The 25,600-nt window shown below is 56.3% G+C and overlaps 1 protein-coding gene and 1 pseudogene across 1 annotated transcript in view; both read right to left on the reverse strand.

The window, feature by feature from the left end:
* PPP1R37 (protein phosphatase 1 regulatory subunit 37) overlaps positions 1 to 25,600 on the reverse strand; it is a 54,229-nt gene that overhangs the window by 1,035 nt on the left and 27,594 nt on the right. Inside the window, exons 2-11 of the mRNA XM_003915700.5 lie at positions 7,266 to 7,363; positions 5,593 to 5,638; positions 5,247 to 5,347; positions 4,442 to 4,561; positions 3,692 to 3,842; positions 3,427 to 3,582; positions 2,292 to 2,404; positions 1,248 to 1,389; positions 984 to 1,150; positions 195 to 891 (exon numbers count right to left, since the gene is read on the reverse strand). Coding sequence (XP_003915749.1) covers positions 195 to 891; positions 984 to 1,150; positions 1,248 to 1,389; positions 2,292 to 2,404; positions 3,427 to 3,582; positions 3,692 to 3,842; positions 4,442 to 4,561; positions 5,247 to 5,347; positions 5,593 to 5,638; positions 7,266 to 7,363 — 1,791 coding nt within the window. The remainder of the gene's footprint in view (positions 1 to 194; positions 892 to 983; positions 1,151 to 1,247; positions 1,390 to 2,291; positions 2,405 to 3,426; positions 3,583 to 3,691; positions 3,843 to 4,441; positions 4,562 to 5,246; positions 5,348 to 5,592; positions 5,639 to 7,265; positions 7,364 to 25,600) is intronic.
* On the reverse strand, positions 16,696 to 18,095 carry LOC103880126 (annotated as a pseudogene).

Here is a 25,600-nt window from a genome sequence, read left to right on the forward strand (position 1 = left end):
CATGCCCCACCCCAGGAAGAGCTCCCAGGACCCAAGGGAAGCGCGGTGTACATGAAAACCAAGCCCCACTTGTGCTGGCCCCTGCGAGAACCATTTTAAAGAGGGGAAACTGAGGCCCACAACAGACAGGGGCTTGCCTGAGGTCACACACAGCACCCAGGGCCCCTCATCACTTGCCCTAGGGCCCCTCTCACCGTGCTCCAGGCCGCAGCTGCCCCCCTTGACCTCAGGCCCCGGGGGTGGCTCAGGGGGCAGTGCCAGGGCGAACTCGGGCTTCAGGCCGTTGGGCAGCGATGGCCCTGACTGAGGCGGCTCCGGTGGTTGCTGAGACTCAGAGGACCCTGTGTCCCGGGTGACAATGGCCCCGGCGGGTGGTAGGGAAGGTGAGGCGGGTGGGGAGGGAGGGGGCGGGGGAGAAGGAGGGATGGGGGACGAAGGGGGCTCTGCCCTCTCGGGTGGGCTCTCCACCCGGGTCACCACAAACACCTTGTGGCCCCGGCCTGGGCTGGACACGGAAATCCGCTGCTCAGTGGGTGTGGAGGGGCTGCCTGGGGGACTCCTGTCCCCAGGGCACAGGGAGTCCGTGGGGGGCACCAGGGCAGGACAGGGGGTCTCATCCCTCTCCCCTTCCTCTTCCTCCTCATCCTCCCCATCCGAGTCCGAGTCTGAGTCTGAGTCCGGGCTGGGTGCGGGGCTGGGGGCCCCGTTCTGCACCCCAGCAGCGGGCTCGTCGTCGGGCTGGGGCTCGGTGGCGGTGGTCTCAGGCATGGAGGCCAACAGCTGCGGCGGCTGCTCCTTCTCCTCCCGCTCCCGCGCCAGCACCAAGTTGCGCTTGCAGCCGTTCTGGATCTCGGCCAACAACGCCTTCTGCGTCTCGATGAAGCTCTTCACCTGTGGCAGGAGCGCCTGGCTAGGGCTCTCAGGCCGGCCCCACCACCCGGCCTTCCGCCCGCCCCAGGGATGCACGGCCGTCCCCTGCTTACCGCCTCCTTCTTGGGCTCACGGTCGAGGTCCAGGCGCAGCAGTGAGTGGTTCACCTTGAGGGCCAACGACAGTGCCATGAGCCCGCCTGTCTTGATCTCGTTCTCCCGAAGGTCCAGTCTCAGGAGGCGGGGGCTCTCAGCGATGAACTCCGCCACCGCCACCGCGCCTGGGGGGGCACCGCAGGGGCTGGCCACGGGCCCCACACGCGGCTGGCCGCCCCGCTGAGCCCAGCAGCCCGCACCCGGGCCGGCCCCGTACCCTACCCTCGCACGTGAGCTTGGTGGAGGCCAGCCCCAGGCGCAGCACGCTGCGGTTGCTGATGAGCCCGTTCTTGAGGTGCCGCACACCCTCGTTCCCGATGGGGTTGTGGCCCAGGTTCAGCGTCTCCAGGCTCTGAGTGTGCGGCTGGAGGCAGGGGGCGTAAGGGTTAGGAGGGAGCCTTGGTGGCGGAGGAGGGCCCAGGACGCCGAGTCAGGAAAAGCGTGAAGAGAGCCAGGGTCGGGCGTTCCTTTTCCTTGGCGCGCCTGCGCGTTGAGCACCGGCGTCGTCCTGCCCTGCCTCAGGCCTAGCCTGAAGTCCCTTCTGTGCCTGAAGTCTTCCCAAATGCCAGGTCCTCTGTCCACTCCCAGGCACCCAGTCAGTCCCTACCCCCCACAGCCTGAGCCCCTGGCCAGGGCCTGGACCTTGAGCGCCCTGAAGCCCCTAAGGCGGGCGACTCTTACCCAGGGTTTGGGCACACCAGTGCTCACCCTGAGAGTCTCTGTGCCTGCTTGGCTTGCTTTAAGCACCGCGTAAAAACTGAAACCCAGGTGCGGTGACTTACACTCGTAATTCCAATACTTTCGGAGGCCAAGGCAGGGGGAATCACTTGAGGTCAGGACTTCAAGACCGGCCTGGCCAACATGGTGAAACCCCATCTCTACTAAAAATATAAAAATTAGCTAGGTGTGGTGGCGGGCACCTGTAGTCCCAGCTACTTGGGAGGCTGAGGCAGGAGAATCACTTGAACCCGGGAGGTGGAGGCTGAAGTGGCTGCAGTGAGCCTAGATGGCGCCAGTGCACTCCAGCCTGGGTGACAGGATAAGACTCAGTCTCAAAAAAAAAAAAAAAGATAAAGAAGGGCTGCTCCTCAGAGAAAACAGGCACAGAGGTTGAATGAGGAAGCAGGTGGGGCTGAATTTAAATCGTCGTGAACCTGCAGGGTGGGCAGGACAGGAGCCGTCAGCTGTAGACAACTGTGCTGAGAGCTGGGATGGGAGGCGGCAGCGGGGACCGAGGTGCCTCCCTCCCCTGCCAGCCTGACTCACCAGTGTCATGCCCAGGAAGGCCATGCCCGTGTGCGTTAGCTGGTTGTTCCACAGCACCAGGGTCACCAGCCCCTTCCTCTGCTCCTTGAGGCCCTCGCAGATGTAGGCCAGACCTGCGGAAGGCCGGCAGTCAGAGCCCTGTCTGGGGCCGGGGTGCTTCCCCGGGAGGGGGCTGCGGGGTAGGAGCAACCCCTTCTGCTTAGGACCTCCGTGGAGGTCCCACAGGCCCAGGCCCAGGCCCTGCCCTGCAGCCCTGCCTCGGCCTGGCACCCCTGGGCACACATCTGTGACCCCTGGGCCCAGGTGCCCGGATGACAGCCTCCCCCAGATGCTTCTGTTTTTTGCTCAAATGTGACCACCTCCAGCCCACCTCACCTCGAAGCCGGCTCACTCCCACCCACAGTCAGCACTGTCTCCCTCCAATGCAGATCCCAGCATCTGACGGGCTGCAGGTTTCACTCATCTTCTCTTTGTCTCTAGACTGGAGTACAGGCTCCCGAGGGCAGAGCCCTGTGTCTCCCTCCGGGCTGAGCCCAGAGGCCTACAGCCATGGTCCTGGACAGGTGCTCAGCAGAGTGCGGTCTGGGCCTGCCACCTGGGGACACAGTGACCCTCCCCCCACCCCTCCAGGATGCAACAGGAATGCCTCCTTTGACGGATCCCCATTCTCTGCTCAAACCCCCAACATCAAACACCAGAGCTCCTCCCACTGCACTCGTGGCTCCCTCCATCTGGACCCTTTCCCAGGCTTCTCACAAGGCTGGTTCTGCTTCCAGCCTCCAGATGGAAACCCAGAGGCCCCGACCCACGGTGGTCTTCCCTCCTCCACCACCTGAAAGCAGCCTGCAGCTGAGCCCGTTATCGCAGCAACACTGCTTTCTTTTCAGATTGTAATTATTCACTTCACATCATCCTGCGGCTGTCAGCTGAGGTGTCTCCTCCTCCAGGAAGCCCTCCCTGGCCCCCAGACTGATCAGACCCTGCCTCTGGGCTCCATCAGCCCAGTCCTGCCCAGTCTAGGTTGTCAGTAGGTCTAGTCTTGGCCACATCTGTGTCTCCAGCACCACCCAGCGCAGGGCCGGGCAGAGTGGGTGCTGGGTGACAGGTGTGGGGTGGGGTGGGCCCCTGCACCCACCCGAGTCCAGCACGTGGTTGTTCCGGAGGTCCAGGATCTGCAGGGAGCAGTTGAACTTGAGCAGGTTACCCAGCTGGGCCGAGTCCTGCAGGCCATTGAGCTTGTTGTCCGCCAGGTACAGCTCCCGCAGGTTCATGTTCATCTTCAGGGCCGTGGCTGGGGATGGGGGGCACGGTGACTGGGCAGGCCCTGCCCAGATCTGGTACACGGCCCCTGCCCCCAGCAGGCCGCACGTCCCACTCACCCTCCCGGGCTTGGGGCTCACCGAGCAGCATGAGGGGCCGCCCTGACAGGCTGGCATTCTCCAGGTGCAGCACTGCCAGGCTGCTGCGGATGCGCAGGGCCCGGGCCACGAACGGCGCCGAGTGGTCCAGCAGGGGCGTGTTGCGGGCGTCCAGGTACTGCAGGCAGCTCGTCTGCAGGGGACGAGGGGACAGGGGTGAGGCACTGGCTCAGGCCTGCCCCAGCGCTCCTGGTGCCAGCCCAGGACCTGTGGCCCCACATCTCAACGAGCAACGAAGCCACAGCTGTCGTCTGGCTATGTCGCCTGGTTTTACAATAGGGGAAACTGTGGCTGGGGAGGGAAGGCTCAGTCTGGGGTCTCGTGGGTGAGCGAGGCAGGGCTGGTGGCAGCCAGGATCCCCAACTCCTGTGTGGCTGGGAGGTTCCCAGATAGCCCCGACCCTTCCCTGCACCCAGCCTTCACACAGGAGTGACGTGGGAATGGCGACCATGGCCACCTCCAAGGGAATGACTTCACGGAGGGATGACATTGTGGATGGGAGAAAGTGGAGGTCACGAAATGCCTCGCAAGGAGAGAAGGGGCTGGGGGCCTGGGGGCCAGGACACCTCTCAGCCCTGTTCTCCTCCTGGCCTGAGGGCCAGGCCCAGCATCCCCACAACAGCCCACGCTAAAGAGCTCATGCAGTCAGAGCCTACGGGCCATGCCCTGAGACAGTGCCTCCCCGTGCCAGGAGCCTGAGCTGCCTCTTCCTGGAAGCCGAGAGGCGCCCACCTTGCGCATCATGTGGGCGGCCGCCTGCCAGCCCCGGGTGCCTATGTGCTTGTTGAAGGAGATGTTGAGGTGGGTGGCCGACTCGTAGTACTCAATCATGTCGAAGAGGGCCGAGGCACCCTGCAGGTAGAGATTCGGGGGCTCAGCTCTGGGCTGCCCTGGGGGAGAGGCGTGGGCCCTGACACTGGGCCCACTGAGAGATGAGGGGTCCAGGGTCTGGAGAGAGCCTCACGGGAGAGGAGGACAAGCATAGACAGGGCCCCGTGGGCCACGGGGACAAACCCTTTCCTTCTCTGCTGTAGCCAGTCTGTTTTTTGTCACTTGCCCTCCAGAGTCCTTGACTGATGTGCTGAGTGACCAGGACAGGCCTTGGTGTTCCTGAGCCTGGGCCTCAGGATCCGGACATCAGGGGTGCCTGGGGACTTCCAAGGCTGGGGAGGGGAGGGCCCTTGGGCCTTGATGGGAGGCTGCTCTCAGAATGCTTTCCAAGCCCATCCCATAGGAGCTGGACCCGCCAGCGTGGTTCCTGAAAGGGCTCCTGGGGGCCACACGCCTGCCCCTCAGCTCAGCTCCCCAAGGCTCTCCTTGCTTATGAGGGTGGGCCATAGGGGCCCCAGCGCACCCTCCACATCCACTCTGGTCATACTGGATGTCTCTCTCTTGCCCTGCCAGAGGTCCCGCTCTTGCACCACCCCTCAGCCTTTGTCTAGGGGACCCCCTCCTCCTGCAGTGTCCTCTCCCCACCCAAACCTTGAAGGGGCCCGGGAGCTCAGGGAGCCGAGTGGGTGGTGGCAGGGCTGCTCACATCTTCATCCAGGTTTGTCTGCTCCAGGTCCACGACCTTGAACTGCAGCCTCTTGAAGACCTCTTCCAGGGCCTCGCAGGTCTTGTAGTCAAGTTTCTCACCTGGGGGGAGTCAGCAGCCGTGCGCATGTCTGAGACAGCGCACCTCTGCATGGCAGGAACATGGCCAGGGGAGGCTGGAAAGGCCCTCTACCCCCCCCCCCCCCCCCCACACCAGGCCCAGCCCCTGCCCTGGCTCAGCTCAGCTCCAGAAGCTGCTGACCCCAGGCAGGTCCTCAGACTCACCTCTAGGGAGCCCCCGACCTGCCCACGACCCAAGGGCTCCCAGTCCCTGGCCAGACACACACCTTTCAGGTCCAGACAGTCGAGGCGGTGCCCGAGGTCTGTGAATTCCTGAGAAAGCAGAGTGGATGGGGGTTAAGGCAGAACGACACTTGAACAGGGAGGCAGTCAAGGCCCCAAATGGCTGCTATGCCAGAGGTCAGGCAGGGTTCCGGGGTGGGGTTTCTGCAAAGGCACTAAACAGAGGCTCAGACGCCGCCCACCAGCTGGAACCTGGGGTACAGGGCCTTAGATAGCGAGAGAACTCTGCACCCACACGACTGAGGACCAGTCAGCCCTGCAGCCAGGCAGGCCTCGGCAAAGCGCCTCTGCCCCAGTGGGACCAAGCGAGGGAGTAGGCCCAGCATCTCTGGGGGATGTCCCGACAGAGGGAGTCTGTGCAAAGGCTGTGAGGCAGGAAATGAGCCTGGGAAGCTGGCAGGGCTGGGCTCAGGAGGCCTCTTGGTGAAGGCAGAGCCTGGGGCCCAGCACCCAGTTAGAGCCCACCGCCCTGCAGACACCAGCTCCCGCCCTCTGGGCTTACACACATCACCTGTAGGGTGGATGCTGCACGGCTGGTCTGAACTAGGCCGACGGGCTCCAAGGACCCACCCTCTCAGCTGCCACACTGAGCAGCCACCCTTCTTGAGACCTGGCAAGCCCCTCTTCTGGAATGTTCCAGAGAACCTACCCTAACCCCAGTGAACAGTGATGGACAAGGAGCGTGGTTGCTTCCAGCACAGCTGAGGGTCAACAGCCCGAGGACAGGCAACCCTGGAACCCTTGGGACCAGCGGTGCTTCACTGACTAGGCGTCAAGCTGGGGCCCACAGGAGAGGCGCCGAGGGAGGGGGCTGGGGGAGTGGCACGGTGGGAGAGCCACCTCTGTGGAAATGGAAAACCAGCAGGTAGCTCTCAATAGCCACCTTACCAACGCACAGAAAAGGCCAGGAAATGCCCAGTGGCCAACAACGGGGGTTCCCGAGGAGGGGGCCTTGGGGCAGGAGATAAGAGGTGGATTTGGTTTTTCAGATCTGTAGTATTTTAATTTTTTTTTTCTAACCTGAGGATATATGTTATTTCTGTAATTCTGACTTTTATGAATATGCTGGGCATGGTGGCTCATGCCTGTAACACCAGCATTTTAGGAGGCCGAGGTGGGCAGATCACCTGAGGTCAGGAGTTCGAGACCAGCCTGGCCAACATGGCGAAACCCCACCTGTACTAAAAATACAAAAAAAATTAGCTGGGCGTGGTGGCGTGCACCTGTAATCCCAGCTACTTGGGAGGCTGAGGCAGGAGAATCGCTTGAACCCAGGAGGCAGAGGTTGCAGTGAGCCGAGATCGTGCCACTGCATCCAGCCTGGACAACAAAAGCAAGACTCTGTCTCAAAAAAAAGAAAGAAAGAAAGAAAGAAATTTTGTAATTCAGACTTACAAGAATCGTATATATGTCTCTTCCCCAGGGAACAGCGTTTCTTTTGGGGCTGACGGATACCTGAATGTCTTACTTTATAGAATTCTGTGCTCTTCATATTTATGAAGAAACTGATTAGTTCTCTAGCTGAGCAGCAGGCTTTCAAAGATGTCTTCATGATCGCCTGGGGCTGGGGAGTGGGAGGCCCTCTCCTGCTGGGGTGGCTCCACCCTAGGGCCCCCCGACACCCACACTGGATGCACCCACCCCGCCCCTCCTGTACCTGCAGCTGCCTGAGGAGCTTGGGGATCTGCCTGCAGTTCAGCTTCTGGCAGGCCTGCTTGTAGGCGCCGATGACCTCATCCACGGTCACGTTCTGGGCTGCAGGGACAGGGGACCCAGGCCTGTGACTGTCCACACCCCGAGTCCCTCATGGGGCTCCACCCACTCCTGCCCCAAGGCCTCTGCCCCTACTGCCCTCTTCAGCCCTCCCCCAACAACAGGCTGCCTGAGCTCTGTACTCCCTTTCAGGCCCCCGGCTGGCCACTGCCCGAGGTAAGGTGCCCTTGGGCACCCCCACCCCAAGTCAGCACCGCCCTCCACGCCTCACCTTGGCTCTAAGCACCTTCACATAAATACACAAGGAAGAGCACACAATCTTTCTACACATCAGCCATCTCCCCTACTAGACTGGGAGCCCAGGAGGACAGGACCGGGGCCGTCTTGGTCACCACCACGTCTCCAACACTGTCTCGGTGTTTTGTTTGTTTTTGAGATGGAGTCTCACACTGTCGCTCAGGCTGGAGTAAAGCGGTGAAAACACGGCTCACTGCAGCCTTGACCTCCCAGGCTCAAGCATCCTCCTGACTAGCAGAGACCAAAGGCGTGTACTGTCATGCCCAGGTCATTTTTATTTCTGGTGGAGATGGGGTCTCACTATGTTGCCCAGGCTGGTCTCAAACTCCTGGGCTCCAGCAATCCTTCTGCCTCAGCCTCCCAAAGTGCTGGGATTACAGGTATGAGCCACTGTCCTTGGTCCTTGGTTTTTGGTGTTTTTTTTTTTTGTGCTTTATTTGGGTGAAAGAACGAATCCTCACTTTAACCCTATAAGGAAACCAAGCTCAGAGAAACAGCCTTGCCCAAGATCACACAGCTGGTATACATGGGAGCCGGGCTTTGAACTCAGCTCTCAACTACAATGCCACGTGCCTCTCAGAATCCCCACTCCCAAAATACTCTCAATAGCTACACAGACCCGTACAGCTATTCAGGGCCCGGCTCCCTGACCCAGGACACAGAAGCAGGTGGAAGGGACAGGCCTGGTCCCGGGTGTTCCCAGGCTAACAGGCAGTGGCTCCCAGCATGAATGGACGTGGCCCAAACCCAACAGCTGTAGCCCCCGTCCCTGAGAGGCCCACAGCCGCCACCACGCGGAAGCGAGGACTGGGCTTTCCATCTGCACAGATTTGCCTTTTCTGGACATTTGATTAAAATGGAATTGAAGCTGTGTGGCCTTCTGCGGTTGGCTTCCCTTACTGAGCATAATGAGCCCGAGTTTCAGTCCCTTTATACTGCTGAAGAGTAATTATAGGATGTGCTGCGTTTTATTTGCCCATTCACCAGCTGACAAGAATTTGTACTGTTTCCAGTTTTTGGCTATTAGAGCTTGGATTTTACCCCAGGGTGACCAGGGGAGCAGGAAGGAAAGGCTAGGAGCAGAAGAGGGAGAGGTCAGGCCTGAACCATTAGAAAGCCCTTCTTTGGGCCAGCAGATCCTGGGAATGGAGACGACAGGACGGGCAGGGAAGGGGGCCAGGAAGAGGGCTTGCTGGCAGCTTCTTGGGGCCCCCCCCGCCCTGCTGCCATTCCCTTGCTGCTGGAGGCAGTGGGAGTCCCCGAGAGCTTCCAGTCCAGTAATATCTCTGTGTGGACTCCTCCTCCTGCCACCCTGCTAGGCCAGGGGCTCTGCACCCCTGGTCTCATCAAGCACTGCCCCATTTTCTAGGGGAAGAAACTGAGGTCCAGGTAAAGTATGGTGTCTCCCTGGGACCAGGTGGCTGTTCCCGGGCAGAGTCTAACATCAGACCCCAGGACTCCTCTCTGGCCACTGTGCTGGGTGGCGATGGGTTGCTGAACTGCGGTGCTAGAGGAAAGAAGCCGACAGAGGTCAGTCCCCGGCCTCCCCAGAGGTCAGGCCCGGTTCCTGCCTGGGCACTTCCTCCTCCTTGCGGGTGGAGGCCTGGGAGGAGCTGCAGGTGGTCAGCAGACGGCAGGTGTCCCTCCTGCACACAGAGAAGGAGCCGTCTGACAAAGGCCCATGTGCTTGCTGACCCTGGAGCTCTAGTGGGGACCGGAGCTGGCCCTGCCTGGGAAGGCAGCCCCCGGGACTCCAGCAGCTACCCCAAGTCATGGACAAGCCCATGCATGCCCCGGTCTTAACCAGTCGGGGTCATGAACTTGAAGGGAGAAACTTATTATCTCTTTATTTTCATGAACGGAACTGAAATTTAGCATTTCCTTCTTATTAACAGAGGCCAAAAAAGAGACAGAGAAAAGAAACAATGTTTAGCAGACCTTGAGGGTGCCATGAAAAGAAACAACAGATCCTTTCCCATTGCATCAAGTTACAGTAGATTCTGAATGCCCATCACTACTCTGAGACTGAAGGCCTTATGACAGCTGCTGCTACATCCTCTCACTTCACGTGTCAGCGAGGAAAAGCATTCAGCCTGGCATCCTTTGCAATCCTATTTAATGTTCCGCCTTAAAAATCATCATCCTGGGCTGGGCATGGTGGCTCACGTCTGTAATCCCAGCACTTTGGAAGGCTGAGGTGGACGGATCACTTGAGGTCAGGATTTCAAGACCAGCCGGGAAACACGGCGAAACCTGGCCTCTACTAAAAATACAAACATTAGCTGGGTGTGGTAGCATGCTCCTGTAGTCTCAGTTACTTGGGTGGCTGAGGCAGAAGAATCGCTTGAACCTGGGAGACGGAGGTTGCTGTGAGCCAAGATCACGCCATTGCACTCTAGCCTGGGTGACAAGAGCCAAACTCTGTCTCAAAAAAAAAAAAAAGGAAATGCAAATTGGAGGAACCATCAGAAGCATAAGAAGAATTCGCATGACATACACAGCACTGCTGCCCACGGACTCTGCCAGGCGCTTCATCCAGGAGCGAGCGCATCGACTCTGTGAAGCCGGGAGTCATGCCAGGCCCACCCTAAGCTGTCCTGTGTGGCGGCTGAAGCCAGGGTTAAAGTCCTAGCCCCTGGCTCGGGAGCTCTGGATACACTCTCTCAACTCTCCACATTTCAGCTTCCTCAAGCTTTAAATGGGGAAGGGAAGAGTAGCTGTTTTACAGCGGGGGTGGACTAACAGAACTAAATCATTTGTGGAGAAAGTCCGGACCAGCCTAGCACTGCAAATGCTTAGTAGCGGCTCATGTCACAGCATTGCCAGCGTCCAGGATCAGGCTGGGGTGGGCACTGCTGGGGCGAGGAGGCTGGCCCAGAGCTGGCTGTGGCATCAGGCTGGATACCACCATAACCCCTGACACAACGGCAGCCGGTCTCATGCACATAAAGTGCTTGAGATGGCACCTCTTCGGTTTTTTTTGAGACTGTTTTGCTGTCACCCAGGCTGGAGTGCGGTGGCACGATCTCAAGCCACTGCAACCTCTGCCTCCCTAGTTCAAGCGATTCTCCTGCCTTAGCCTCCCGAGTAGCTGGGATTACAGGCATGTGCCACCACACCCAGCTAATTTTTGTAATTTTAGTAGAGATAGGGTTTCCTCATGTTGGTCAGGCTGGTCTTGAACTCCTGACCTCGTGATCCACCCGCTTCAGTCTCCCAAAGTGCTGGGATTACAGGTGTGAGCCACTGCAGCTGGCCAAGATGGCGCCTGTTCTTTGTACCAAGAGCCTCTGGGTGAGCCTGAGGCCCAGTTTCTAGGCTGGCAACCTTCACTCCCCACACAGCAATCAGACCACACCTTCAGCTGGGCACCTACAGGGTCTGGAACCAGGCCCGGCCTTGCAGGAGTCACCACCAGAGCCAGAGCCTGAGGAGGTCACATCCGCCCAAGTGCTTACAGAAGTGCAGTAGAAATGCACTTCTACTAAAAATACAAAAATTAGCCGGACGTGGTGGCGAGCTCCTGTAGTTCCACCTACTCAGGAGGCTGAGGCACTGTCAAGTAGAACCGCTTGAGCCTGGGAGGTGAAGGATGCAGTGAGCCAAGATCGTGCCGCTGTACTCCAGCCTGGGCGACAGAGTGACTCTGTCTAAAAAAAAAAAAGGAATGAACACACCAAAACTAAGATTTTACAAATACCATTGCTTAGAAATAAGGCTAAATATATCCAAATAAAAAAGAAACCAATCTATTAATAAGAAAAAAGAAAGAGCAGCATGGGCAGATCAGAACGTCACACCGACACGGTACTCACACCCGCCAGGCCCATCCCCAGCACTTCCAATGCCAATAAACACAGCTTCAATTCCCTGATCAGCGCCATGACGGGAGTATTAGTGCCCTCCCACTTTAGAGAGAAGACAGGGCATGTGGCTCACGCCTGCAATCCCAGCACGATGTGAGGCCCAGACAGGAGGATTGCTTGAGGCCAAGAGTTTGAGACCGGCTGGCCTTGCCAACAAAGCCAGTCTCTACCAAATAATTTCAGGGAAAAAAAAAAAAAAAAAAACGAGAGAGGAGAAAACTGCGGCATGGGCAGAGTGTGATGACTTGTCCAAGGCTGCATGGAGAGCGGCTGGCTGGCCCAGGACGAGCCCTACACACACCTGTCCATTTAAAATGGTGTGAGGAGGTGGCTGAAAAGAAAGCGGCAGCGTGAGACACTTCATGAGCAGGTGTGGGTCAAAATAACTGACTCTGGCGTACTGAGCACTAACCACATGAGACATGCTATCCGGGGCATTTCACACCCAGTTCGTCAGTATCTGCACTCAATGTGGACTCAAGAGGGGAGGTGATAGGCCCACCAGGTCTGACCACAGGGCCAGCTTGGACCCACCAGACTACGCCATGTCACAGCCCACATGACCCCATGATGGGCATGGAAAAGGTCATGCGATGCCCACTGTCTCAATTAAGGCGGCAGGAAGCAGGTGATCTTTGTCAGTCACGGTCTCCAGGCAAAGTGACTGAAGTCTCATAAAAGGGTGCGTCCCCAGGATCCAGGGGAGCATAGCCACAGGACCCCCAGTCCACGGGCAGGGCCAAACAGCCATGGCAGGACTGCAGTTCTTGCAAAGGCCCGGGCTGGAACTCAGAGCCAGGTTCCAAAGGGAAGGGCTGCGCAATGGTTAGGGCACAGCTGTGGCCCTCAGGGATGGGGCTGGGATCTTTTTTTGAGACTGAGTCTGGCCTCTGTCGCCCAGGCTGAGGCGGTGGGTCGGATCTCAGCTCACCGGGTAAGCTCCGCCTCCCCGGTTCACGCATTCCTGCTCTCAGCCTCCCGGTAGCTGGGGACTCACAGGCGCTCGCCACTTCCACTCGGGCTAGTTTTTTGTATTTTTAGTAGAGACGGGTTTCACCGCAGCTAGCCAGGATGGTCTCCACCCCTGACTCCTCGTGATCCTACTCTGCCTCGGCCTCCCAGTGCTGGGATTACAGGCTTGAGCCTGTCGCTGCCCGCCAAGGGGCTGGGATCTTTGCTGTCTCTCTCACACACTCAGTGACCTTAGGCAGGCTTCACAGCATCTCATAGGTCCCACCTGAGATAGTGTCTTGCAATATGGTTAAGAACATGAGTTCTGGGCCGGGCGCGGTGGCTCACGCCTGTAATCCCAGCACTCTGGGAGGCCAAGGAGGGCAGATCATCTGAGGCCAGGAGGTCAAGATGAGCCTGGCCAACATGGTGAAACCCCGTCTCTACTAAAAATACAAAAATTAGCTGGGTGTTGTGGCGCATGCCTATAACCCCAGCTACTCAGGAGGCTGAGGCGAGAGGATCACTTGAAACCAGGAGTTTGAGACCAGCCTGAGCAACAAAGTGAGACTCTGTCTCTACAAAACAAACAAAAAATACAAAAATTAGCATGTGCCTGTGGTCGCAGTGACTTGGGAGGCTGAGGTGGGAGGATAGCTTGAGCCTGGGAGTTTGAGGCTGCAGTGAGTTGCGATTGTGTCATTGTACTCCAGCCTGGGCAATACAGTGAGACTCTGTCTCTTAAAAAAAAAAAAGAAAAAGAAAGAAAAAACATGTAAGTGCTCTTTAGCTTTTACATTCCTGTTGTTTCTCCAGCATGCAGTAAATCCACCATGTGCACACGTGTATGTGGGGTGGGCATGTATGTGAGTGTGGGTCTCAAGGTCAGGGCTCAGATGCATTTGCTCAAGTCCGAGGCTCTGAAGGCCTGTTAAGCAGGGACCAGAATTCAAGTGGATGTCAGAGAGGAGGAAAGGTATGTTCAGAACACATGTGTTTGGGTGTGTGTGTATTCTCTTTTTTTTTTTCTGAGACAGAGTCTTGCTCTGTCGCCCAGGCTGGAGTGCAGTGGCGTGATCTCGGCTCACTGCAAGCTCCGCCTCCCGGGTTTACGCCATTCTCCTGCCTCAGCCTCCCAAGTAGCTGGGACTACAGGCGCCCGCCGCTACACCCGGCTAATTTTTTTTTGTATTTTTAGTAGAGACGGGGTTTCACTGTGTTAGCCAAGATGTTCTTGATCTCCTGACCTCGTGATCTGCCCACCTTGGCCTCCCAAAGTGCTGGGATGACAGGTGTGAGCCACCGCGCCCGGTCATTTGTGTGTATTTTCTACAAAGCAAGTGTGTGTTGGGGATGGATCTGCAGAGGTAATGGCTTGGAATAAGAAGACCTGAGTTCCATCCCTGGCCTGCCAAGGCTGTGATAAACAATCACAAAAACCTCTTTCTTGCCCTCCCTGAAAGGGACACCTGTGGGGTCGCAGGCAACAAGGGCCGTGAGCGCATCATGAAGTAGTGGCACCAGTGTCTCAGTGCTGGCTTAGTCAGCAGGAGACACAAATGGGGAAAAAGATGATGGTGGTGGTGATGGTGGCAGCCGCTTCCCGGTATCAGAAACTTACTCTGTGTAATGCATAGTGCTAAGCACTTTCTTTCTTTCTTTCTTTTTTTTTTTTTTTGAGACGGGGTCTCACTCTGTTGCCCAGGCTGGAGTGCAGTGACAACGATGGGTTCATGCCATTCTCCTGCCTCAGCCTCCCAAGTAGCTGGGACTACAGGCGCCCGCCACCACGCCTGGCTAATTTTCTTGTATTTTTAGTAGAGACGGGGTTTCACCGTGTTAGCCAGGATGGTCTTGATCTCCTGACCACCGTGTTAGCCAGGATGGTCTCGGCCTCCCATAGTGCTGGGATTACAGGTGTGAGCCACCGTGCCTGGCCTCTTTTTCTTTTTAAACAGTCAAGGTCTTGCTATGTTGCCCAGGCTGGTCTTGAACTCCCAGCCTCCAGAAATCCTTCCGCCTCAGCCTCCCAAAGTGCTGGAATTACAGGCCTGAGCTGCCTCACCTAGCTCCCAAGTACTTCCCACGCACAATTTCACTTGGCCAGAGCAGCACCCCTATGATGCTGGCATAACTAGACCTCCATCTTATCAGGGAAGCAATCTGGGAGAAGAAAAGACACCTGCCCAAGTCATGGAGCCTGGAAGTGGCAGGACTGGAACACACCCCAGGACTGTCTTGCTCTGAAACCAGAGCACAGCTTAACTCTCGGCTCCCTTGTCTGGCCTGAGGAGGAGGAAGGGCCGGAGTGGAGGCGGGGTGTGGGGAGCCCTGGGTGGGATGGTGAAAGGCATGAGCTCCAGGGAGAGACACTGGTGTGCAGCAGCTGGTGGGCAGGGCCTTGCTGCCGCAGGGATGGGGCTCTGCCGCTCGCCCAGCAGGTGGTAGCCAGCTCCCCAGGGAGAGGGTGAAGGTCAAACAGAGCTTATCTCCCTCTCCCGCCGCCGGCTGTGGCCCTCACAAAGGGACAGGGAGAAACCTGATGCCAGGCATCAGGTGACAGGCAGAGAGATGTCTGGCATTTGCACACAGGTACAGTGGTACCCACGAGATGCAAGGACAGGTTGGGCATCAGGGGGCGGTGATGACTCACACCATCCGTGCCAGCCTGGAGCAGGGCGGGGGAAACAGACACAGTCATCCAAGTGGGAGTCAAAACACCAGGAAGCAACGCTGTGCGGGCCGGGGACACGGTGGGAGGGCGTCAGCTCTCAGAGGAGGGATGGGGAGGGAGGACGTCCAGACAAGCCTGAAGGAGGAGTATTTAGGGCTGCTCCCTAACGACCATGCTGACCTCTGGCTGGAGACGACCTTCCCATGTCCTGGTGTCTACCACATGAAATTGGGATGTCTGTGAGCAGGGTTCACAGAGCACCAGAGTCAGGAGGTCCTAGCTAGGGCCCAGGGGCCCAGATTTTAACAGGCCCCCATATGACTGTGATGGCAACCAGCCTCAGAATAACCATGCTTTGCAATGCAGGTGTTACTTTGCTATTTTGGAATGAACAGAAAGGAGCCAAGGGTGAGCTGGCCTTGAAAGGAGTGTTCCCAGAGGCTCAACCGGGCTCAGGTCTGGGTCTTCATTCAGGAGTCCCTGTGCAAACCCCGCAGCAGGCAGCAACCACTGGGGCAGGCTTAAGTGTGGCAGTGGGAGCAGGCCCGGCACCAATGCACACTGGGAGGGGAGCACTGGGGATGACACGGGATGGCGACCCAGTAGACCCTGGTGAGGACTTCACTCATTCTGCGGGAGACCGGAGCCACTGGGGGCGGGGGTCAGAGCAGCGACAGGATGGATTCAGGCTCATGGGAGGCTTGTTTTCTGCAGGAGTAGGGTACCCTGCAGTACTCACGGGGAGGGGCCTGGTTGTGCACGTGGGCAACCAGGAATGACACACCAGATTTCCTGTAAGTGCTCTTCCATCTTGGATGGTGACAGCCTCACCTGTCCCTGGATTTTGACGGCTGAGCCCCTGCTAGTGCTCCAGTTCCAAGAGGGGTTGTGGGACACAGGCGAGTCAATGCCCGCAGCCCAGGCACTGACACCCTGCTGGTTAGGTCCTGTGCTGCCCGGACCCCACAGAAGCCCCCGAGCGACCCCAAGAGACATCCTTTTACTATCCCCTTTTCAGAGTCAAGGCTCACAGAGGCAGGAGTACAGACTAAAAGGCCCAGGTCTGCCTCAACTTTATTATTGTTTTTCTCCATATTAAACTTGTAGTTTTATTCAGGTTTGATTTTAACAAATGTGTTGGGGAGAGAGACTGCAGGGAAGGGTAAAGCCCATGGGGGCAGGACCCCTCCCCTCTCCTCCTCTTCCTTCCCCATCTTAGGTAGGGCAGGGGGCTGGCTCCAGTCTGTGGGGATGGTGCTTAGGGTAAAGGGTCATGGCGAATAGGGGACCAGACCAGGGATGAGTGGGGAGGGCACAAGGACCATGTGCCAGAATCCACCACTTTCTGATTCCAGGTTGAATTTAAAAAAATAAGTAAGGCTGGGTGCAGTGGCTCACACCTGTAATCTCAGTACTTTGGGAGGCCGAGGCGGGCGGATCACCTGAGGTTAGGAGTTCAAGACCAGCCTGGCCAACATGGTGAAACCCTGCCTCTACTAAAAATACAAAAATTAGCCTGGCATGTTGGCGCGTGCCTGTAATCCTAGCTACTCCGGAGGCTGAGGCAGGAGAATCGCTTGAACCCGGGAGGTGGAGGTTGCAGTGAGCTGAGATGGTGTCACTGCACTCTAGTTTGGGCAACAGAGTGAGACTCTGTCTCAAAATAAATAAATAGACCACAAGCATCACCCACCTTCTCCCCTGACCAGGGCTGTACTGCAAGCAGGGAAAAGGATGGCAGCTTCACCAAGGCCATGGCTTTGCTAGCACCTGGCCAAAGGAGCTAGATGAAGGGCAGGGGCTCCCCGACAGATTGAGGGGGTGGGAAAAACCAAACTAAAACGTCAAACATATTGTGTAGGAGGAGTCCAGCCTAGGGAAGGCCAGGGGAGGGGCCTCTGCAGGCTCGGAGGATCACTGCTGCCACCGCCGCCAGTCACCCTGGGAGCCAGTTCTTTTGCCATGGCCTTGACTGCAACAGCTGCCTCCTATGTCATGGCAGACAGCACGGTGATCAGGGGCCCTTCTCCACAGTTGTACTTTTGCTCGATCTCCTTGCCAAGGTCTCCTCAGGCAGACGAAGGTCCTCTTGCACCTCCCTGATGTCCTGGAGCAGTGAGGGGTACCCACCCTGGATGCCAATCAGCTGGAAGTCATTCCTTTTGATGTTGGGGACATCCACATTATAAGTTGATAGGCAATTATCTTTATATTTCTTCCTAGTAAAGATGTCAGTGCCAACCAGCTGGACCTTGGCATGGCTGTGCTTGCCAGTCTTACAAGTAGACATCTCGACCATCTTACAAGTAAGGCCAGCCTTTGAGCACCACGAAGCCATTGTTACATAATGCTGAGCACCGCATTGGGAAGGAGGCCGAGGCCCCTGCCTCTCTTGTCTCGAAGTCCAAATCATCTGCCATTTTAAGAGGCTTCAATTCCAACTCTCGCAAACACACTGACTCAACCCTGTCTTCTTGCTGCCTCTCGGCCTTCTGCTGCCGCTGCCTCTACCACCTTGCCTTGACTTTAAACACAGCTGCAGGCATCACACTATCTTGCTTAAATGATCAGACTAGGCTCTGCAGCAACTATCAACCCTGCCTTGTAGCATGAAAAGAGTAACAGACAGTATATAAACAAATGAGCCTGGACATGTGCAAATAAAACTTTATTTACAAACTCTGTCGGCTGGCCTAGGCTGTGGCTGCTGTGGACTGTTAGCTAAGCTCCATCAGAGATCCTTCTGGAAGGACATACAATAAACTAGGTGGATGCTTTTAGGAAGGCAAAGCTGAAGGAGGACAGGGAGAGAAACTTACTTCTCTCTATATACCTTTTTAAAAATGTTTAATTTTATTGATACATAATTATTATACATATTTATGGGGTACATGTGGTATTTCGATAAATGCATACAAGGATTGAGTCAGGGTAATTATCATATCACCTCAAACATTTATCTTTTTTTTTTTTTTTTTTGAGATGGAGTCTTGCTCTGTTGCTCAGACTGGAGGGTAGTGGCACGATCTTGGCTCACTGCAACCTCCGCCTCCCGGGTTCAAGGGATTCTCCTGCCTCAGCCTCCCTAGTAGCTGGGACTACAGGCACGCACCACCACACCCGGCTAATTTTTGTACTTTTAATAGAGACAGGGTTTCGCCGTGTTAGCCAGGATGGTCTCAATCTCCTGACCTCATGACCCGTTCGCCTCGGTCTCCCACAGTGCTGGGATTACAGGCGTTAGCCACCACACCCAGCACAAACATTTATCATTTCTTTACGTTGAATCTCTGTCCACCTTTTCACATCTTTTGAATACTGAGGCACATACACGTCTACTCATAAGCCGCATAAAGCCATTTCAGTCAATGATGGACTGCGTATGCAGGCGGTGGTCCCACAAGATTTCCCACTATATGTTTACCGTCCGTTGTCTATGTTCATATACACAAATACCTACACTGTGTTACAGCTGCCGAGGGTACTTAGCACAGCCACGTGCTATGCAGGTGTGGAGCCCAGGAGCACTAGGCTATTCCAGGTAGCCCAGGTGTGCAGTAGGCTATGCCACCTAAGTTTTTTTGTTTGTTTTTTGAGACGTAGTTTCGCTCTTCTTGCCCAGGCTGGAGTATAATAGCATGATTTTGGCTCAATGCAACCTCCGCCTCCCCGTTTCAAATGATTCTCCTTCTGCCTCAGCCTCCCGAGTAGCTGAGATTACAGATGCCCACCACCACACCTGGCTAACTTTGTATTTTTAGTAGAGATGGGGTTTCATCATGTTGGTCAGGCTGGTCTTGAACTCCCGACCTCAGGTGATTCCGCCTGCCTCGGCCTCCCAAAGTGCTGGGATTACAGGCGTGAGCCACCGGGCCTGGCCTATGCCACCTAGGTTTGTGTAAATCCACTAGGATGTTCACACAACCATGCAATCACCTAATGACACAGTTCTCGGAATGTGTCGTCATTAAGTGATATAGGACCGTATTACTACACAACTCACACGTTAAGGTGAGAGAAACCTACATCACCAGCCCCTGCGCAGCGTGGCCACAGGCTGTGCTCCTAGTGCCTGTGCTGACTCAGAAGGCTGCCATTCCTGAGGCTTCCAGCAGATAATCAGATAATCAATAGGACTTGGTCACCGCTACATGCACAGGGATGGGCAGGGTGGGGAGAGAAGCTAGGAAGAACCTGGCTTCAAGCCTGGGTGACTGGGAAGCTGGTGGGGTCCCAAGCCAGGAAATACCGCAACACGTGGAAATAGACAGAGATGTTATTTTCTTCTGACAGCATGCAGGCAAATGTTATTTACAAAATTTCAAGAGAGAAGAAGCACTTATTGTGGTATTTTCCAGAATTCTCAAGCCACGGAGGTAGGGCAAGGGTGCAGTAAAGTCACACCTGGAAACCAGGCCTGAGCTCTTGTTCACAACAATAAATAACCACCAACATGGCAGAGCCCCATTCCGCCACAGCGCGGGGGACTTGAAGCCAGGTGCCTGGGTTCCGATCCCTGCTCTGTCGCCAACAGCACAGAGCGGTGACCGCCCTGGGCCTCCCTGCTGCATCAACAGCACCTTCCCAAGGAGGGCTTGGTGAGCTCACCCAGTCTGGCACTCAGCACCACAGGGCGCACAGGAAGGGCCCCTGTCCCCGACCCCCCCAGAACCGTGTGTTACAGTTGCTGCCACCACTCTGTGCCTGCCACATGCACCTACCCCACAAGGGGGCACCATCACCATCGTTCCACCTCACAGGCTCTGCAGGGAAGGTCCCAGCTGGGAGTCTCATGGCAGGTGGGTGACCGGCCCATGTGGGACAGTATCTCCAGGAGCAGCCTGGGAACCTGCTGCTGGGCCTCTCTGCAGGACTCTCCATGCTTGTCTGAGCCCCCATGACTTGAGCACCATCCTCCCCTATCCGGGTGGTTGGGCTGCACACCCGCGGGCAGGAGGCTGGGGCGCGGGGGGTGTGGGCCACCTGCCCTGAAGCCTGCACACTTGCGGCAGCCCCACAGGGAGAGATTTCAGGTCAAGTGAGAAACTCATCCTACAGGGAGCTCTGCCTTGGCGTGGGGTCTGAGAAAGGACGAAGTGGTCTGAGGCCAGAATGGCCCACTTCTCTTCCTATCTTCCCCTGGGTGGGCCAGCTTTGGTCACCCAATCTCTCTCACCCCAGGACTCTGGGCAGGCCTCTTCACATTACCTTGACTTCCCGCTGTCCTCCCCAAAGGTCCTACGAGTAGATAAGAGTGGATAGGTGCCCTGTCCCCAACCTCTGTTACAGTGATTGGTCAGGGACAGGTGGGTTACAGAGCCAGCCACAGCCGGTCCTAAGGCCTGAGATGGAACTCTCAGGAGAGAGAAGCTCTCTTCCCACTAGGGTGGTTAAGACTGCATCCCATTTCTAGAGCTACTGGCAGCCATTCCTGCACCCGTCAGGAGGGAACAGCCTCCCGAGAATGAAGCCAGCTCAGAGGAAAGCCAAGCTCAGATATTTTTTTTAGATGGAGTCTTGCTCTGTTGCCAGGCTGGAGTGCAGTGGTGCGATCTTGGCTCACTGCAACCTCTGCCTCCTGGGTTCAAGCAATTCTCCTGCCTTAGCCTCCTGAGTAGCTGGGACTATAGGCGCGTGCTACCACGCCCAGCTAATTTTTATATTTTTAGTAGAGATGGGGTTTCACCATGTTAGCCAGGTTGGTCTCCATCTCTTGACCTCATCATCCACCCGCCTCGGCCTCCCAAAGTGCTGGGATTACAGGCGTGAGCCACTGTGCCTGGCCAAGCTCAGAGATTAAAGAGATATCGTCTGATAAAGAGATATTGTGCCTGACGCCACACTATTCAGGACCCTTCAGATCCATAAGACAACAGATCTTTGCTTTTTGCTTCAACCATTCTGCGTCAGGCTTCGAATTTAGGAGAATTCCAGGCTTCCAATTTAGGAGAACTCCGTCTTGCCTCTCATCTGGTAAACATTTCCCAAAACCTATATTTTTGGGGGTCCCCATCTGTCGCCCAGGTGGGAGTTCAGCGGCGCAATCATAGCTCACTGCAGCCTTGCACTCCTGGGCTCAAGTGGTCCTCCCACTTCAACCTCCAAAGTAGCTGGGACTACAGGCACACCCTACCATGCTTGGCTAGTTTTCCTTTTTTTATGTAGAGACCGGGTCTCACTATGTTGTACCGGTTGGTCTTGAACTCCTGGGCTCAGGTGATCCTCCTGCCCCAGCCTCCCAAAATGTTGGGATTACAGGTGTGAGTCACCAAGCCCAGCACCCAAAACCTACTCAGGCCAAGCTCTGTGCTGGCACTGGGGAGACAGGGATGGCTCTGAACTGGTCCCTGCCCTCCAGGGGTTCTTGTCTGGCCGGGAAGGAGCACACAGATGATGCGTGAGAGCGAAGAGGGGGCTGTGCGCGCACTAGACTGAGCAAAGGCCAGGCAGACAGGTAGAGTCAGGTCTCAGGGGCCACCTTTCAGCCTTGTCAAAAATCTGGACCTCTCTTGGGAGGATTTCTAGGATCACTGGGGGAAAAAAAAGAAAAGAAAAATAGAAAAATCTGGACCTCTCCACTCACGGGGCATTGTGCTCTGGCCACATCCCAAATTCTTTCCTTCCCCAGAGGGCCTAGTGCTTCCCAGCACCTCACATTCTCCCTCCCCTTTACATATTACATGGTACATGCTCTCATTGCTTACTACTTCAATTCTCAGCTTAAGGGTGCCTTCTCCAGGAAACCCTCCCTGAACCCCACGGTAGGACAGGCCCCACTCTCTGGCCTCCCCACCTCAGCCCCATCCCCTCTGAGTTGTCACCATCTGGAGACCTGTGTGTCTCCCCCACTGGACTATGAGCCCTAGGAAGACAGTATGGGGTAGTCTGTGGTCCACACTGTTTCCCCAACATTGCCCCACATGGGGCCAGGCACAGAGAAGCTGAGTGAGCAGACAGGGGAAAAGCTCACATCTGGCCGCTGCAGCAGACCCTGAAGGTAGATGGGCATGTTCTGGCCAGGAAGGGCCCGGTCTGCTCCATGCTTAGGAAGATTACTGCAGGGACTTGGCCCAGTGAACAAGGAAGCCTGCAGGCAGGGGAGAGGGATGCCAGGGCCTCGAAGCTGCAAGAAGCTACTCATGTAGTGAAATACACTCTAAAATTCTAAAACATGCCCTAAAGCAATCCCTGCACAGAATGGTGCGAGCAGCTCTTTATTGAACCCCTTCCCTACCAGGCACTCTGCCAAACACCCGATTACTGCATTTAATCCACATCATAATCCTGAAGAGTAGAATTTCCAGCCTATACCACGCTACAGACGTGATGGTCTTCTGAGGTCACACCTCTGGGAGCGGACAGAAGGAGGCTTGAACCAGAGCTGTCTCTGTCCTGCATCAGCTCCCTGAAGCTCTCAGGCCCCTGGCTTCAAACCGGACAGACAGGTTGTGGGGAACTAGAAATGCAGCCTTCTCAAGAACTTCAAGACAAGGAGGCTGCCAGAGACTGTCTTTCTCTGTTGGGTTTCCAGGATGTGGAGAGCAGGTCCTACCCTCAGGAGAGATGCCCTCATAGGTTTCTTCCTGGTGCCTATAGGAAGACCCAGCCGCCAGAGGCCCTTCACAGGTGCCAGTGCTGGGTGGGAGAGGTATGGACACCTGGCCCAGCCTGGGGTGCACCCACCCCTGGGACAGCCCCCCAAATGCCTCCAATAGGCATGGCCCAATCACCCACAAGCCAGCTCTGTCCCACAGCCTTCTGCACAATCAGCGAGACAAATCCAGGGGCAGTGGCAGAACAGCATCAAGGCTATGATGCAGGGAGGGAGGGAGGGAGGGGACATGGAAGCAGGGAGGATGGCCAGGCTGGGATCAGCTGCCTCCATCTGGAAAAGTCTCAGAGATGGCAAAGATGCAAAAGGCGTCCCTGGCAGAGAGAACTTTGTGAAGAAAGTGCAGGTGCAGGAGGCTGCCTGATGCATCTGGCAGTGAGTTGCACAGATCAGGACCTGGAGTGTGAGACGAGAGGGGTCAGCAAGGAGACTGGAGGGGTCCGGGTCCTGCTTATGAAGCACGGGAGGCAAAGCGTACACATGGGAGAGCTGCATGGCCAGACCTCACCTGGGGGCGCTGGGGAGGGGCTGCTGTAGTCATTGAGGTCCTGATCCTTGCCAGTGGCAGAACCATCTGAACACAGTGCCCCAGGGCCTTTGCACCTGTTACCCCCTGCCCCTGACCACCCCTCTTCCTCACATCCCAATGGCTCCTTCCCTCCTTGCCTGCAGGTCTACACTCTTAAGTCACCTCCTCAAAGGCCTTCCCTGGTCACCCTCCAAAAAGTCAGCCCCTTTATCACTGTGAATCCCTGCTTCCTTCTCTAGGTGGCACTTCTTATGACCTAGCAGGAAGCGTACTAATCTGTGTATTTCTGCTATAATGAGGGGAGAACTCTTACCCCTTTTGTTCACTGAGATATCCCCAGAAAGGTCTTCACTGGGCACACAGTAAGTGCTCAATAAATATATGTTGACTGAAGCAACACGAAGGTGGGGCTGGGGTGGGTCTCTGGAGGCAGCGCAGGTGTGAGTCCCCAGCTCAGACAAGGCCAGCTGGGTGAACTCAGGGAAGGTCCCTTCTTGTCTATGGCAGGCTGTTGGGTACCCGCACTCAGGAAGTGAAGGGATGCATGTGATGAGGTCATCAACCGATGTGCTCAGCCCAGAGCCAGCCTGGGGCAAATGCCTTCTACACACCTTCACTGGGTGTCCAGTTGCTTTCTGCGCTCCCACAATGCCACAGCCTCAGTTGGGGAGCAGGGGAGGGACAGAACCACACAAGGCCTCCTGGGGCCTGAAATAGGGAGGAGGAGGCAGAAAAGCACCCACAGAGCTTTCTGTGGGAGCCCCACGCCCTCAAGGCCTCGCTACCTCTGCGGATGCGCTGCTGCACAGTCTCTGTCCCTGCAAAACCACACATCTACGCTGCCCACGTGGAGACCATCCTCACTCCCGCCTCCAAGCCCTTCCCCAGGCTGCTCCACCCAGAATCAGTCTGATCAGTCATGTAAGCCCAATGCAGCGGGCTTCCCAAGGGCAGGCATTTCTCAGGGGAGTATCTTTACTGAAGGGGGCCCCAGGGCAGGCTGATGTGCTCAAACCCAGATCTCTAAGTCCAATCCTGGAGCAACCACAGAATGACGCCCGTGGAGGCCCCGGCACCCCATTGCAGGCATCCAGAGGCCCCTCAAGAGCAGGGCTCACACCAGCCTCTGGACTCCCTGTATAGACTGCACACAGCTGCCTACACACCTCTCGGGTCCTTGCGTGAGGACGCTGTATATTCACTGTGTGGCACTGGTCAGATTTCCTGGGTGGAGAAGGCTCTTCCTGTATTTGGTGAGCTCCCTACCTAGGGAATCCAGTGGCCTCACTCCCGCCCATCCAAGGGCCCAGGTGTCCTCCTGCCTGGTGACATCCTCCCCACACATTCCCTTGCTATGAATCCTGCAAGGGTCTGTTTCTGGGCTTACAGCCGAGAGCCGCGGCTGACACACGCACTGCCTCCCGTGGCAGGGAGACAGACGCTGTAAGAAGGAAAGTCCCTCATCCCAGAGTGTGAGTGTGAATGCAGGTCTGTGCTTCTGACCCCCTCCTTCCAGCCACTGTCCTGCATTTCCCAACAGTGATCATCTCTACCCTCTTCCACCACCCCCATAACCCCTGGTGGCACTCAGCAGAGAGGGATGCGGGAAGAGAACAAACACTGCGTAGGGCCCTTCTACTGCGCTTTACCACTGCAGCCGTAACTTTGCGCCTACTCCCAAAACTAAGCGACTGACAAACTTGATCTCGTTTCCACTTCCTAACAGCCCTGAGAAATAGAAATTATCTCCCCAACTTTCCAGAGGAGGCTCAGAGATGAGAAAGGGCCTGACCAAGGACATGGTTCCCTCTCAAAGGCAATTTGGCAAGACCAGTCAAAAGTACAAATGTGTGGGGCGCGGTGGGTCACGCCTGTAATCCCAACACTTTGAGAGGCCAAGGCTGAGGCAGGCAGATCACCTGAGGTCAGGAGTTGGAGACCAGCCTGGCCAACATGGTGAAACCTTGTCTCTACTAAGAATACAAAAATTAGCCAGGTAATCCCTGCCTATAATCCCAGCTACTTGGGAGGAGAATCGCTTGAACCTGGGAGGAGGATGTTGCAATGAGATAGGTCCAGCCTGGGCAACAGAGCAAGACTCCAGCTCAAAAAAAAAAAAAAAAAAAAAAAAAAAAAAAGTACAGATGCCATGCATATACCTTTTGATTAGCAATTCCACACCTGGAGATTAATCCTACAGACATACTTGCAAAGATGGAAAATCATACATGTAAGGACAGTCACTGCAGCAGCTTGAGAATGCAGAACTGGAACCAACCACAACATCCACCATCAGGAGCCAGCCAGTTCCCCAGAGTTCATCCAGGCAGTGGAGCCCTGCCGCCACCGA

The sequence above is a fragment of the Papio anubis genome, chromosome 20 (assembly GCF_008728515.1).
Source record: "Papio anubis isolate 15944 chromosome 20, Panubis1.0, whole genome shotgun sequence".
Lineage (NCBI taxonomy): Eukaryota > Metazoa > Chordata > Mammalia > Primates > Cercopithecidae > Papio > Papio anubis.